The 16,398-nt window shown below is 40.3% G+C and overlaps 1 protein-coding gene across 1 annotated transcript in view; it reads left to right on the top strand.

The window, feature by feature from the left end:
* The window catches only part of Lancl2 (LanC like 2), a 61,303-nt gene that overhangs the window by 42,240 nt on the left and 2,665 nt on the right, over nucleotides 1-16,398 (top strand). The window contains exons 4-8 of the mRNA XM_028895234.2: nucleotides 320-467; nucleotides 1,748-1,894; nucleotides 6,085-6,267; nucleotides 11,704-11,880; nucleotides 14,668-14,740. Coding sequence (XP_028751067.1) covers nucleotides 320-467; nucleotides 1,748-1,894; nucleotides 6,085-6,267; nucleotides 11,704-11,880; nucleotides 14,668-14,740 — 728 coding nt within the window. The remainder of the gene's footprint in view (nucleotides 1-319; nucleotides 468-1,747; nucleotides 1,895-6,084; nucleotides 6,268-11,703; nucleotides 11,881-14,667; nucleotides 14,741-16,398) is intronic.

Raw genomic sequence — 16,398 nt, 5'->3', positions numbered from 1 at the left:
TACTTAGATTTTACATCACTTTCTTCTAATACTAGATTGTAAAGTGTGAACTCTGTTTTTACTGTATGAGTTAGAGCAATAGGGAGGTGGACATTTGGAGCTGAAAGAATTTTTTTCAGAGCTGGAGATTGAATCCAGGATCCCATATACTTTTTAACACTGACCTACTTCTCCAACCTGGATATTTTTGTTCTTAATTTTGTTATTTGAAACAGGAATTAGTAGAGAGGTTTTGATTGTTTTATGAACTTGGTGTTATTTTTCAGTCATAATTGATTTTTAGACATTTTCTGGGATAATCCTTTGTCTTGTTGGTTAGACTTCTGCAGATGCACAGAACCATTGTCTGTCAAGAATCAGAGCTTCCTGATGAGCTGCTGTATGGGCGGGCAGGTTACCTGTATGCCTTACTCTACGTGAACACAGAGATTGGCCCCGGCACAGTTGGTGAGACAGCTATTAAAGAGGTATTGTGGGCCTACTGGACCTACTGATATTCCAAGCTAGCTGACAGCAGCATACAGTTGTGTTAATACCCAGCCTCTGCTTCTAGGTGGTACTGATTTTTTAAAAAGTATGTCATAAGATGTTTTTTAGAAAATCCTACCTTCCTTCTCAAACATATTTTAAAAATCAGTGATCTATATTGGTTAGGTTGTGTTTCATTGGAACTACATAGTTCAACTTCCAAAGGTTAAAGTAAGGTGATGATAATTGGGTACTTGTACTCATTTCGTTCTATTCTGCTGTCCTCTACATATGCCCTATCCACACAACCAAATGTAGTTTGGCACCCTTAGCCTGCTTGGAAAGGGAAAAGGAACAGCTTCCTTTGTCAGGGTTGCATTTAGAAGGTGCCCGCCTCATGCCTGCTCACGTCTCATTCCCACAACTTAGTTGACTGGCGGAGGGCCAGATGCCCATTTAAGATGCAGCACTTCACTAAAGTGAGTCTTTGCCACAGAGGCATTCCATTAGACCTAACACAGAAGACCACATTTCCTCATCACCCCCTTCATCAGTGAAGCTAGTGTGTATACACTGTCTTGGAGATGTACTTGCTGCCTGTTAGAGAAAATGTCACAGCTTTGAAGCAGGTAGATGTTTGGGATAGTTCTTAATAGAAAGGCTCTATAGAATTTAGTCAACTTTTCATATTAAGAACTTCAATTCCATAAGTAGACTTCTTAACATATTTTCTCTCAAGCATTACTTCCTGATTTCTCTTTGATTGAATTTATTAAATGAAAGTAATTGTTAGATGCTATGGAACAATCTTTTTGTACACTATGAATGTGTATTATTCTCATTGTTAATAATAAAGCTGATTGGCAGGCAGGAAGTATGGGTGGGACAACCAAACTAAGGAAGGGAATGGAAGGGTAGAGTGAGAGAGATGCCACCCACCCAGCTACCAAGGAAGCAAGATGTGTAGAAAGTGAGGTAACAAGTCACGAACCACATGGCAAAGCATAGATAAGAAATATGAGTTAATTTAAATGTAAGAGTTAGGTAGTAACAAGCCTGGGATATTGGCTGAATATTTGTAAGTAATATTAAGTTTCCATGTTGGTTATTTGGGAATGGTTGCGCAGGACAGGAGAGAAACTTCAATTTACAGTTAGATAATGGCTGCTTAAATTTTGTTATTAAATAATATCTGTGTTCTCCCACACACTAATGTTATTAGAGTAGATTAAGATGCTTATAAATTGTTTTGATTTCTGATGTCTCCTTGTCTCTATAGGTAGTCGCTGCTATTATTGAGTCAGGAAAGACTTTGTCAAGGGAAGAAAGGAAAACTGAGCGCTGCCCCCTGTTATATCAGTGGCACAGGAAGCAATATGTTGGAGCAGCCCACGGCATGGCTGGAATCTACTACATGTTAATGCAAGTAGGTAGCAATTCTCTGGGATAATAAATATGATGACTGTATTACAATGCATTAGACCAATATGAATGGGGCATTAAGTTCTTCATAGAGACCAAAGAGGCTGAATCGAAGGTTCCACTTTGACTCACAGATAATGAACTTGGCTTCACAGGAGTGAATTCCTAAAAGGACATTCTGTATATAGTTTGTACCAGAATAGTCGCTTGTCACCCACAGCTTCCTTCTGTTTTGTCCTGCTGATGAAGCAAGAACTCTGATGGAGGTTATGTGCTTCAAATTCACACAGTTAGGTTGATTTTGTTCTTTAAGAGAAATACAAATTATGAAACCTTTACTTCGCTCTTAGGTGAAGTACATAGAAGCACTATTTAGTAACTGCTGTTGAGAAACATGTGTCAGCTTTTACAGACATAGTTAAGTAGTGAAGCGGTTAAGAGCTGTATGTACATATCACATGACCACTGTCCTGTGGTCATGCCATCTCTCAGTTGTCATTTCAAAGGCTGTTGGTCTAGTCCATACGGACACGTTTTCAGTTGCGTTTGAAAAATGGGAGTCCCGTTTTTGCAGTGGTGGGACAAAGACAAAATTCCCGTACAAATCCTTTCTAAATAACAGGAAGAACAAAACCAGAAATTCCAACTGTGTGAGGACCCCAAAATGAAAGGTATAAACTGAAAATAAGTGTTCAAAATGGCAAGTGACCTACAGGACAGACGATCACCCAGAAATGCCCGAGGAGGCTGTCAACAAGAAACGAGCTGGTTTCTCCCGCAGAACCTAGAGCCAGGGGACATAAATGACAGGTGGCACAGAAGCCGCACCAGGCACGCATCCGTGTCGAGATGACATAGTGGAGATGACTACGAGCCAGCGTAGTGGAGGAAGGGGCTCCTTCACACGTCCCTAAGGAGCCTTCGGCTCTGTTAGACTCTTCCTTGCAGCAATTCCTATAAGCAACCAAAGGAATTGGGGCCTGAGAAAGAAACCATCTGTTCTGATCAGAGAAGGCCAGGCTGGGAAGAGAGCAGAGGGACTTAAATGCCACGTGGCACGTGGGAACACCATGTTGCACTACTGGCCTCCGACACCTCCACCTCTCACAACAATGGGCAATACATCCTCTACCCCAGGGAAGAGACTAAATCCTCCTTTTGGAGACACTGATTTTCTAACTTTTTGTTGGTTGTTGCTGTGACTCTGGGCTCGCACTCCGGACTCCCTTCAGTTCCCAAAGTCTTTGTCATCTGTTGAAAACCTTCAGATGACACACACACAGAATGTAGTATAGATAGATTATTTCAGAGAGGAGAGCACACTGGAGTTGTAGAGTGATAACAGGTAGAGGAACCATCTTCATTGTAGGTAGGTTTTATACTATTTCTGAAGTCTCTGAGTCAAGCAGCTTTTCTGGGGCCTTTTGTCCTATTCAAGTGGTTAGCTCGTGCAGGAGGGAACAAAGCTATAGCTTTGTTATTTCTCAAAAAGGTTCCTGTTAAACAATAATCTTATAAGGTTTAGGGACCCAGAAACCAGGTCTAGGTAGATATCAATCAGTGAACTCGAGGACAGTTCAGGATGCCATATCTGTTCTCAGGTCCAGAAATTTGACTCAGATCTCATTCCTCTGACCAGTTACTGGAGTCCTGAGGTTCTAGTTCTTAGCTTTACAAGCATTGATTATGAGGAAGAAGTCTAGCCTTGATGTACTAATCCTGCTTATATTTAACTAGCAGCTGTGATAAAAATCCCTGCAAAAAGCAACTTAAGGGAAAAAGGACTTATTTGACTCCTGGTTCAAGAAGATACAATCCACTACAGGTGAGGAAAGCACGGTGCCAGGAATAGGAGGCATCAGCAGTCAGAGCTCAGGCCAGAAACAATGCCTACCTCTCAGTGACCCACTTCCTTTAGCTAGGGCACACCTCTTAAAGGTCCCAGGACTTCCTAAAACAGCACCACCCGCTGGGGGCAGATGTATTTCACATTCAAAACATGATACCTATCTCAGGTAGAAGATATGTAGACAACAGGTGTTTTCAAGTTCCCATTAAAAACATTGGCTAGGCATCTGAATGGTTCATTTGATGTTTACGTCTGCCTAAGCCATAGTGCCTAGACATTTGGTGAGACATTATCCTGGACATTTCCAGGTTGTTTTGAGTTCAGGTTGTTTTGAGATGAGATGAGATTTTGAATTAAATTGCTTCACTTTGAGCAAAGCAGCTCTTGTCTCTTATAATGTGGGTGAGCCCAGCTCGTCAACTGAAGTTCCTAATACAGCAAAAGGTTGACATGGGGTAAGCACAGGGTGTTCTCCAGCAGACTCACTGGACTTGGATAGCATTAGCTCTCCTGGGGACAGGGCAGACTGCCTTCAGCCTTGAACTACAACTCTTCCCTACATCTGCAGCCTGGTGGCCACCCCAGTCACATGTGAAGCTTGTAGAATATAATTTAGCAACCAGTTCCTTAATGTCAAGCAGTAGTTGCATAGTTTAGAAAGAATGCAATGAGTAGGAATATAACCAAAAATGGTGATGAGAAAGTGACCTGGGGCTGATTAGAAGGGGAAAGTGACCTTATCTGCTGAGCAAGGGAAACGCAGTGAAGTCTAAAATCCATAGGTCAGGATGTAACTGTATGTGTTATTTAAGTCTAAAATCAGTAGGTCAGGATGTAACTGTGTGTATTATTTAAAGAATAGTGAGGAAATCACTAAAAAAGAAAAGGCCGTTTGTGTCTCATGGAGGAACATAGTTGTTGTTTTGCATATTACGTTTTCTAAACATTGTACTATGTGTTTTACTTTATTTTTTAAGACAAGATCTAATGTGGCAAAGCTAGCCTTGACCTCCCTGTGTAATCAATAATAGTCTTGTACCCTTGATCTTTCTGCTTTGCCTCTGAGTGTTAGAATTAAAGGCATGAATACTTAAGAATTTAGCTATATAAAAATGATTTTCTAAGCATAATTTAGTATTTTGAAAATAAACTTCATAAACTGTAGTTAGAAAAATACCTAACACATTCTCTAAATGTATCTCAGGAAAACACCTAAAGGTTTTCTAATATGTAAATATTTTAAAATAATAAACTAACTTTACCTCAGCAAATTTTAGAAGCAAGTGTATTCCTTAAGTTGTCTTTTACTCCATGCTTAACAAGAACTTTTAGATAAGGAGATAAGATTTTATCTTACATAATAGTTATATTATAGCTAAAATAGGATCATAGCAATTTCAAAGCAATATTTCTCTTTAGTCATAATAATATTTATACCTCATTTGGAAGTTTGTTCTAAGAATCAAATGAAAATGAAGTCAACGGACAGAGACTTCTTTAGCCAGACCTTTTCAGTGCTGCAGACCTGTGAGGGCCTGCTAATGTGTCACACCAAACACATTCAGTTAGCCTCACTTGCAGTTGGTTGCTGCCAGTTTTTGATGAGAATCTGTATAGCATCTTGAAACCATTCGAATGTTTTATATTTCACTACTTTTATAAAAAACAAGAGTCCCTCAAAATAGTAAATATATTCCGACTGTTTGTAGTTCTAACTCTTTAGTAAAACTTTAACACAAATTTGATTCATTCTACAAGGTAACAGCTAATGAATGTTTTCAGTAATAACCATTATTATACAAATTACTGAATGAAGGAGATAAGCATATACTTTTCAATGGGAGTTAATTATTCTGATTACCTTATAAAGAAATTACAGTTCAATAATTTGCCCAAAGTGGAAAAGCCAGTTGATAGATTTGGGAGGTGTGTTGTACTTGGCCTTTAGGAGGAAGCAAGAGCCACAAGGAGGAAATGAAAGGTTAGTATTTAGATAGCGTGCACACACACACACACACACACACACATACAAATCTTTTATAGTTCAGGGTTCAGTAGAGTCCTTCAGCTCTTCTCACTACTGTGTAGGATGGTTGATTTCAAGTGTTGGTCACAATTCATCAAAGAATAGAAAGTTCAACACATTGGAACACTAATACATTCAAGATTTTGAAGAATTGAAACAAACAGAAAAGCTATATCTGAAAAAAAAAACCCACAAGATTGAATTCTAAGTTTGTATCTTCCTTAGTGTTGTGGATAATTAATGCTTTATTAGATTAGCCGAGCTACTGTAGTTTAGAAAGCAGAAAAAAATAAATTGTTTTCTTTTTGTGCCTTTAAAGCCAGAAGCAAAAGTGGACCAAGAAACCTTAACAGAAATGGTGAAACCTAGTATTGATTATGTGCGCCACAAAAAATTCCGATCTGGAAACTACCCATCTTCATTAAGCAATGAAACAGACCGATTGGTCCACTGGTGCCACGGTGCTCCAGGAGTCATCCACATGCTCTTACAGGCGTATCAGGTGAGTGCTCCTGTGTTACCCTAAGTGTCCAAGGGCAACCACAGTCTGCACCACCAAGCTCTCAGGTTGCTTCGGCAAAGCCCATGCTAGTGTACGTTGAAAACTAGTTTTAAATTTTGATCTCTGTGTTAGTGCGAGTACACATGTGCCAGGTCCTATGTATAGAGCTCAGAGGGCAACCTTGGGTGTAATCTCTGTGTTCATGTGAGCACGCGTGTGCCAAGTGCTGTTGGTCTTTGCCTTCTGTCATGTCTGAGCAGGGTCTGTTGTTGTTCTGCTGCTGTGCATGCTAGGCTAGCTGGCCTGCGCACCTCTGAGGATTTTCTTTCCCTTGCTTCCTTTCTCCTGATCGGTGTGCTGAGATTACAGATGTGCATTTTCACAGCCACCTTCACATGGATTCTGGGTGTCTGAACTCAAGGCCTCATGTTTATGCAAGAGCTTTAACTACTGAACCATCATCCCCATCTCACTTTCCACTTTTTAATTTAATTATTTGTGTATCTGTGTACATTGTGTGATCATGTATGTTTAGGTACATATGAGTGTCCATGTATTTAAAGGCCAGTGGTTAGCCTTGCAGGACCAGTCACCTGATTTTTTCTGGATTTCTCACAGCCCTAGAACACACTGACTGGCTAGACTGGCTGGCCAGTGAGCTCCAGGGGCCAACATTTCTCCACCTCCCCAGCACCAGGATTACAAGCCAACAAATCTCACTTGTTGTTTTAATTATATGTATAATTTTTGAGATTTTAAAATAACGATATTAATCCCCTCCTTCCCTTCCCATACTCCGGTACCTCCCATGTATCCCCTAGCTTTCTTTCAAATTTATGGCCTCTTTTTCCTTAATTGTTGATGTATGTATATATATTCCCTAATATATAAATACAATGAGTTCACTCTATGTGACATTACTTGTAAATGTGTTTTGGGGGCTGACCATTTCATATTGGATAACCAACTTCTGTGTTCTTCCCTGAGGAAGACTATTTCTCTTACTCTCAGCATTCCTCAGTTTAAAATCTGGAACAAGGCTGGGTATAGAGGTGTACTCCCTTTATCCCAGTACAAGGGACACAGAGGCCAGGAGATCTCTGTGAGTTCAAGGCCAGCCTGGTCTACATAGTAAATTTCAGGCATACATAGAGAGATCCTATCTCCAAACAAAATAAATAAATAAAATCAGGACTGAGGCAGGGTCATTCTCTGTCCCCACTTATTTTCAATATAGTGTTTGAATCACTAGTTAAAACAGCAAGAAAAAAAAGTAAAGGGCCACAAGTCAGAAAAGAAGTCACACTATCCCCATTTGCAGATGACCTGCTCTCATACATAGGAGATCCCAAACATCCCACTAGAAAACTTCTAGAAATGATCAAAACTTTCAGCAAAATGTCAGGATACAAAAATCAACTTGTAAAAATTAGTAGCCTTTCTATACACTAACAACAGACACATAGAGAAAGAGATCATGGAATTGATACCATTCACGATCAGAAAAAAAAAGACGAGAAAACGTAGTAATAAACTTAACTAAGGAGGTAAAAGACCCCTATAGTGAAAACTTTAAATCTCTTAATAGAGAGATCGAAGAAGACATTAGAAGATGGAAAGACCTCTTATACTCACAGATTGGTAGAATAAATATTGTGAAAATAATCATCCTACCAAAACCAATGTACTAGGAAACAAGTATATAAGGATGGATGGATGGATGGATGGATGGATGGATGGATGGATGGATGGATGGATGGGTGGATGGATGGGTGGATGGATGGATGGAGCACTATACTAGGGTGTATATAGATGGTCTAGTATATATCTCAGGGCCTCTTGCCCTCTTGAGGACTTCACACAGGAACTCCCTGCCACATGTTGCCTGGCCTTGATGGCTCTCTGAAACTGTGGAGGATGATGCAGCAACTTCTTAACAAACCTTGGCTGTAACACTGTTTCCTAGTACTCTTTTTATCTTTAAACAGCATTTGCTTTTCTTTTTGTTCCACTTGCTCTTGCTTACTGTAGAGCTCCTTAATAGTCATTCATAATGACTGTACCACATATTTAATATTATGCTGGCTTCAAATTGCCTCTCCCAGAGAAATTAGTCTACTACTTAATGATTCAGCCTATGGTAAGTTGTTAAGATGAGGGCAGAAAGCACCAGTTCTTTACCAAAATCTCATATGAATGGCCAATTAACTAGGAAACAAACTAGTGTATATGTATTTCTTAGTGTGTATATAGAGATAGATAGATAGATAGATAGATAGATAGATAGATAGATAGATAGATAGACAGATAGATGATACTAGATATACTAGTATATTTAAAGGTTCTTGCTTCCCTCTGAAGACCTCTTGAGCTCTACTGCTACAGTCTACTTTTCTCTTCACAATTTCTCAAATCCTGCTAGGATGGCCCATTAAGCCCTGCTTACAGATCGAACCACTTTTCTAGTCCAAAGTCTCAAAGAGTTCACCATTCCTTGAGAAAAAATAAATAATACAGTCAGGTTCTTTACAGCAATGCCCCCACAATTCTGGTACCGGTTTCTTCTGTTAGTTTACTTTTCTATTGCTGTATAAAGCACCGTGACCAAGGCAACTTACAGAAGGGGTGGTTTGTTTGGCTTACCGTTCTTCCTGGCAAGGAAGCATGGCAGCAGGCAGCAGCAGCCATGGTGGTTGGAGCAGAAGCTGGAGCGCCCATCCTGAACTGCGGAAGCAGAGCGTGAACTAGGAAAGGCATATGAATTCTTGACCTCAAAGCCCACCGATGTATTGTCTTCAGCAGGCCACTTCCCCCAAGCCTCACTGGACAGCACCCCCAAGTGCAAACCAAATATTCAAATTCCAGAGTACCCCAGGAAGGAATTCATGCATGACATGGTAAAACTAGCCTACTACCCAGGGCTGGGTCCACCCAAGCACCCTAGGGAGAACCTACTATAGTCACTTCTCTAAACCAGGGTAATTTGTACCCACATTCGCAATACTTACCCTTCTACTCACAGATAAGTGTAGCTCTCGGATCTCATTTAAAAAAGCCTCTTTTTTTCAGTAGCCGAAGACCATTACAGAAAGACACAACTGGTCAGAATTCAGAGAACAACTAACTCTCTATGGGGTTCCCAACAGCAACTGTTACATGTAACACGAATTGCTAAACAGTCTTATTAATAAAAAACAAAACAAAACCTGGAGCCAGATCCTGAGGTGAAAGCTGAAAGACCAGAGAAACAGAACAAGCCAGCCATGTTCTTACTGAAATCCTCAGCCTCCAGAGAGAGACTTCCTGTTTACTTAAGCCTTATATACCTTTCTGTGCCCTGCCATCTTCCTTCCTTCCTAGTGCTGGGATTAAAGGTGCGTGCCACCATGCCTGGCTCTGTTCCCAGTGTAGCCTTGAACTCACAGAGATACGGATGGATCTCTGCCTCCTGAATGCTAGGGTAAAGGTGTGTGCTACCAATGCCTGACCTCTGTGTTTAATATAGTGGCTGGCTTTGTCCTCTGGTCCCCAGGCAAGTTTTATTGGGATACATAATATATCACCACAGATACATCCACAATACAATCCCTACATGTACAACTCAGAGAATACCAAGAAGTGGTGTTGCAAAGACTTTAAGAGCCAAAGGACCAGGACATCTGCTCTGCAGCAAGATAATTTCTTGTCTATATGATAGGGAAGCTGCACCCGTGAAATCTCAACAATATGGATTCCTAAACAAGACCTAAAAAATGACACTACCAATTGACATGCCACTGTGAATGGGAAAATCTCACAAGGTCCCATCCTTAATGAGGGAGATTAAGACTCATCCTTAATGAGTCTTCTCATTTGTAGCCCTGGCTGTCCTGGAACTCCTTCTGTAGACCAGGCTGGCCTTGAACTCTGCCTCCCAAGTGCTGGCAAAGGCTTAGGCCACCACTGCCCAACTGTAACAATAATAATTAATGATGTAGAGGCCATAAATCTGAGAAGACATGGGGGTTGTGGAAGGAGTGAGAGGGAGCAGAAAAGGAAGAAATTATGTAAATACAGTACACACATGAAATTCTCAAAGATATTTTAAAGATCGACATTTAAAAATCAGATGGTATTCTGATGGGAAGCTTTTTAAAGTAACTTGATCTTTCTTCCAGCTTTCAAAGTCCTTTATTCTAAAATTTAGTGTCTTGACTGTTGTATGACATGAGGACTTTCTTTCTGGTCCTGTCCGTTTGGTGTTTTTTATGCCTCTTTGACCTTAATAGGCATCTCTTTCTTTAGATGAGGCAAGTTTTCTTGTATAATTTTGTAGAAAATATTTTCTTTGCCTTTGACCTGGATTTATTCTCCTTCTATACCTATTATTTGTAGGTTCAGTTTTGTTTTTTAAATAGTTTTCTGTTCCTTCATATTCTGTTCATGGTTTATTTTTTTCTATTGACTTGAGATTTTCTTTGACTCGGTGATCAAATTCCTTTCCTTTATCTTCAAAAGCCTGATACTCTCTTTTCAACTTGATCCGATCTAGGGATGAGGTTCTCCTCTGAGTTATTTCATTTTGACTTTCTGCTGAGATTCTCTTTATTAAATTATATTTTTGTATCTTGTATTGTTTTCATCATTCCATTCACAGTTTCCAGTCTTCATTCTGATATTTGTTTATATCTCCTTTAAGTTCCTCATTCATATGTATTGTTGCTTTTTAAACTATTGTTTTGTGTATCATCTGAGTTGCTTTTGTTCAGGGAACATGGGAGTACCGCATTTTCAGTGAGGGTCTCATCTTCTTGGTTCTTTATGTGGCTTGTGCTATTGCAATGGGACCTAGACATCTGCAGTTAGTTTACTGGTAGTGTTTCTGGGCATGGAAATTGTGTCTCTACTTTGTTGACTTGATGTTTGGATCTGTGTTTCCAGTTACCTTCCCTTGTCAGATTGTCTTCAGCTGAATGGGGTTTAGGGTTTAATGTTGATGCTCAAATGGGGTAGCAGAAGTTAAGTAGTCGGGGCTCACCTCAGGCTGGGGGAAGTTTCTAAGCCCAGTAGAAGACCTTCTAGTTAAAAATGTTTTGACTCTAGTTAAAAATCCTCAGGAGTCTGAGGGAGGTACTCAGGACTTGTGGAGAGGAGAGGCCCAGCTTAGAGGTTAGCTGCCATACAGGCACAGGTGGCCAGACTAGGCCTGGACACTGGATGTGGGACCAGGGCTAGATCTGATGGATTAAGGAGGATGTGTAGGGGGACTCATTGGGCTAGACCCTGGAGGAAAAGGTTGAGCAGGACCTGACTGGATGGAGAGGTCCTTATGTTTGTTTAACTGTAATGCCTGTTCAGTTTTTATAATGTTGTATATTTTTCTAATCAGTGGGGAAATATTTTTCTAATTCTTTAATGAAAACGTTTTGCTTACAGTTTTGTTTTCTTACTCTCCAGGTTTTTAAGGAGGAAAAATACTTGAAAGAGGCCATGGAGTGCAGTGATGTGATTTGGCAGCGAGGTCTGCTCCGGAAAGGCTATGGAATCTGCCATGGAACCTCTGGAAATGGTTATTCCTTTTTGACCCTTTACCACCTTACGCAAGATAAGAAGTACCTCTATCGAGCCTGTAAGGTGAGGTCACCTCCATCCCTGCAGTCCAGGAGCTTCAAGGACAGAGTCCAAAAGCACAACTCCTCTTCCCTCTTTGAGTCGACTCCTCCCAATCTGTGGCTGAGTCTGTTTCTTCTGGCACGGCCTTGTCCTTGGCCCTCTGTCCCTTTATGTTTGAGGGCAGCAAACATAAAGGGTACTCTGAAGAACACAAGTTCTGGAGTCATACTACTTGGCCAGAATTACTGCACTATGTATAAGCATTATTTATGTGTTTGTTTGTTTGTTTGAAGAGTCTGAGCTAGCACAGATGGGCCTGGGTTTTGCTGTTGCCTAGGATGACCATGAACTCAGATCTTCTTGCTCCTTCCCATCCCAAGTTCAAGGTTTACAGTTCTTTGGCATCATACCCAGCTTATACATGTCCTTTAATGTCTTAAAGTACATTTATTCTTCAAGCCTCCATTTCTTTATTTGAAAGAATGGGGAGACGAGGACTACCTATCTACCAAGGATGTTTTAAGAATTAATTGAGATAACATGCAGACTATCTACAATTGTTCCTAGTTAAATCCTTTAAGTTTCACATGTCAAACCTGCACTCCTCTCCAAGTTTCTGTAGTCCTACATCCCTTGACCCTTGCCTGTTTCTCTACCTTGTCTCATCTTATACAACTTTCAGAGATACTACCTCACTGGTCTTCCCTCTCAATAGGATGGAGTCTAAACTGTTATTACCTATTTCCTTCAGCAGAAATGTACTTTCCCTTGCAATTCAGATAGCAATTCTTTGCCATTCAGTGTTAGTTTAACTATGACATTTTTCACACTCTTTAAGACTGCCACATGAGAGAATCATCCAGTTGTTTACTGAGTGTATTGATTGGCTCAAACTGGTGAAATATAAGCTCCATGATTGTCCTTGTCTGGGTTACTCTTCTATCATATGTACATCAGTAGCTCATGGCCCCAAATAGAAGCAATTACATATGCCTTGAATACATTTTCATGAATGGCAGGAAGCTAGACTTGGTAAATGCTTGCTTGTATTTTTGTTACTATGCATGTTTCACATGGTGTAATTGTGTGCACACACATTAAAATGATGGAAGAAAATACACCAAAATGTTTGCAGTAGCTGTTGATAGAAAGAGACATTATGGGTAACATATTTTTTTATACCATTTGGACAATGAACACCTGCTACCGTTATGAGGTTTGTTTGTTTGTTTGTTTGTTTCTATCAACCCAAATAAAATGGCCTCCCCATTCTGGAATCCCTGAGGATGCATTTATCTATCATTTGCCCACATTCATAGTTTGATCCTGGGGTGCTGTAGAAGCATGTAAGAGGGCAGAGCCCAATCTAGTCATGGGAGATCAGAAAGTGGTGTGTAGGCCAAAACAGGAAGACAGCTGGAAGTTATACAGAAGGGGTTGAGGAATGTTGTAGAGAGCGGAAACTGCCTGCCCAGTGGCCTGGAGGTTGAAGCACCCAAGAAAATGATACACAATTCATCGTTGCTAGATCATGGGGTCAGGGCAGAATAGGAGCTAGAGGCAGAGGTAAGTATAATACTAGATAGTTGACTAAGTAGGGAGACATATTTCTTCAATAATAATAGTTTGCAAGTCAGTTAGGAAGGGAGTAGCCTGAGGAAGAGGATACATTCCTTTTAGAGTAGCTAGTACAAAGCCACAGAGTCTGGAAACACTTTAGTGTATCTTGGAGACGGAGCGTTTCAGTGCTGTGAGATTCCATGGGAGGGGGTGTTATGACTTAAATTCACATATGCACAGAGCAGTTCTCAACCTTGATTACACCTGAGGATCACTGTGGCCCACTCCAGATCATTTAAATGAAGAATCCCTCTTACCAGTGTTTTTCAGGACCTACAGATGATTTTTAAAAACCAGACAGCACTGAACACCAGTTTGGAAAATGGAGGGTCCATGTGGAGACTCTTTAGAAAAGTCACCTTAGGTCTGGTTTTGAAGAATCAGGAAGAGCTTGGGTTCCCACACTGGGGTTTATTGAATCATTAGTGGGGAAGTGATGAGTTATACACCAAGGCAACATCTGTGATATAAAAAGGAAGGCGTTAACTTATTTAGGATGTAAAACCCGTAGAATAGAGAGCTATGGGTTGAGGTATTTCCACAATGGAGAAGTGTTCCAGCAACAGTTTAAAAGACAGTAAAAGGACGCTGAGGAAAAAGCATCCCACTGAGCATGTTCTCCAGAAGTAACCGAGAGCAGGGGGAGCCAGCGGCCAAGTCTGAAGGCAGGTTCAGAGCAGGAATTTTGATTCAGATGGAGGAGGCACTTGGAAGGAACAGGGGCGTGCTGTTGAGTTGTGCTTTTCTCCTCTGGGTGTCCCTGCAATGTTTGAAGGTAATGTGACCTTCAGAAGCTGAAACAAGCAAGGAAAGGTCCCCAGCTCTCATCCTGCTAGGGGTTTGGTCAGACAGTACAGTCGGGAGCCCTGGAATCTCTACTGCCCAAACTGGCCTCTTGAACTAGTTTTTCAGTGTTTATTTTTATTAATTTTTAACTGTGTGTCTGTGTGTACGTAGGAATGTGCATGTAAGTCCAGGTGCCCAAAGAGGCCAGAGGAGTCAGTTCCCAGTAAGGCTGGAGTTTCAGGTGTTTGTGAGCCACCTACCATGGGTGCTTAGAATTGAACTAGGGTCCTCTGGAAGAGCACCCTATGCTCCTAACCACTGAGCCACTGGAGCCCTTCTTCCGTTCTTATAAAAGCATTCAAGTGTCCCATTTGTCTTAAGAAGAATTGTCTTTCTTTTCAGTTTGCAGAGTGGTGTCTAGATTATGGAGCACATGGGTGTCGCATTCCTGACAGACCTTATTCCCTCTTTGAAGGTAGGAGAATATGAAAATTAAACCATACATTTGAATATCTGGTTCCTCTGTTCTGAGGACTAGCATTAGTACATTCAATGTTGCTTGAATAACACTTCAGAACTAAAACAAAATGAGAGCAAGACTGTTTATCTTGCCTGCATTTTGCTTCCGCAAATGTCTTAAAAATTTATAGAACTTCTGTGAAATACATAGCAAACAAAACTGGAAGGCTTACTGGATGGGGGGAGATAATAAGTTTTCTCTTCTGCGTTTTGTCTGTAATATATATATATATTCTATGTGTTCATAGGAAACTTAGTTATTTAAATACACTTAATTCTTTAAATTATATAAAGAATTACTAGTAACTAATATTAATGGAAAGTAGTAATTAGATATTAATAATTAGAAAAATATGAGTGAATATTGAAGACAGTTCAATATTTGTACTGATGGCTATAACAAGTCCATTGGTTAAAAACAACAATAATTAAGTCTGCCCAGCTTGATAAATATATAAGACAGAATGTAATATAATTAATAAGTATTATAACTATAATTGAAGTTAGAGATCCTTTTGTTTGTTTGTTTGGTATTTTTCAGACAGGGTCTCTATGTAGCCTTGGCTGCCCTGGAACTTGCTAAGTAGACCAGGCTGGCCTCAAACTCACAGAGGTCCATCTGCCTCTGCCTCTCAAGTGCTGGGATTAAAGGCGTGTACCACCACACTGGGCTCTCAAATATCTTGTGAGTGTGGTGTGTGTGTGTGTGTGTGTGTGTGTGTGTGTGTGTGTGTGTGTGTACTTGCATGCACATGTGCACATGTTTTGACTAAATTGCAAAGACTTCATAGCATTAGGATAGATTGATAATAACTTTAAACCACATCTTATAACTATATCCCAGAGGAAACTTCAGAAGCAATAAATAATTGAACTATATCAAGTCAAGTACATAGGCAATGGATTCTATCAATGCTTTTTCTGTATCAGTTGAAGTAATAAGGAAAAATATTTCCCAGAATAAAAACTTTAATTGTTTATATAATAAAATCCTGTGGCAGGCATGGTGGTCCCTGCCTATAATCTCATCATACTGTTGGCTAAAGCATTAGATCATGATTAGGAGTCTGGCCTGGGATCTATATTGAAGCCCTGTTGGAGAAAAAAATAAACATGAGTTGCATTTACATCAGACAACAGGAGTCAATATTTAGACTCTAAAGTGGAGGCCACTGATGCTTATACATTCAAGTTTAAAATAGCAGCTTTGCTCATTGGATCAAAGTTCCACTTTTGAACCTAGCAGCATCCCTATGGCTAGGAAATCAATAGGTGTTGTTTGCCCTCTGCTTCACCAATGCATGGCAGACAGAACTAGCAATAACTCTTAACCAAGTTCTTATCTGGGAGTCCAACAGACAGTACGACCCAGAGACGACACTGGGCTGTATCTGCTGCCCTCCTGGAGCACTCACTCCACCAGTGGCTTTTCTAGGGTCCTCTCAAAGGCACCAAGGGCCACTTTTTGTTTCTAATGGGTTCCAATAGGTCCATGTTCTTTTTATTCTTTAAAATCAGCTTCTAGAACCCTTTCATCAAAAAACAAAACAAAACAAAAAAACTTATAGAGAAAGCTGGGACCAACTTAAATGTTCTTCAGTAGCAAAATAAGGA

The sequence above is a fragment of the Peromyscus leucopus genome, chromosome 3, assembly GCF_004664715.2.
Source record: "Peromyscus leucopus breed LL Stock chromosome 3, UCI_PerLeu_2.1, whole genome shotgun sequence".
Taxonomy (NCBI): Eukaryota; Metazoa; Chordata; class Mammalia; order Rodentia; family Cricetidae; genus Peromyscus; species Peromyscus leucopus.
Note: the sequence above shows the minus strand (reverse complement) of the source record. Positions and strands in the feature narration are given on the sequence as shown.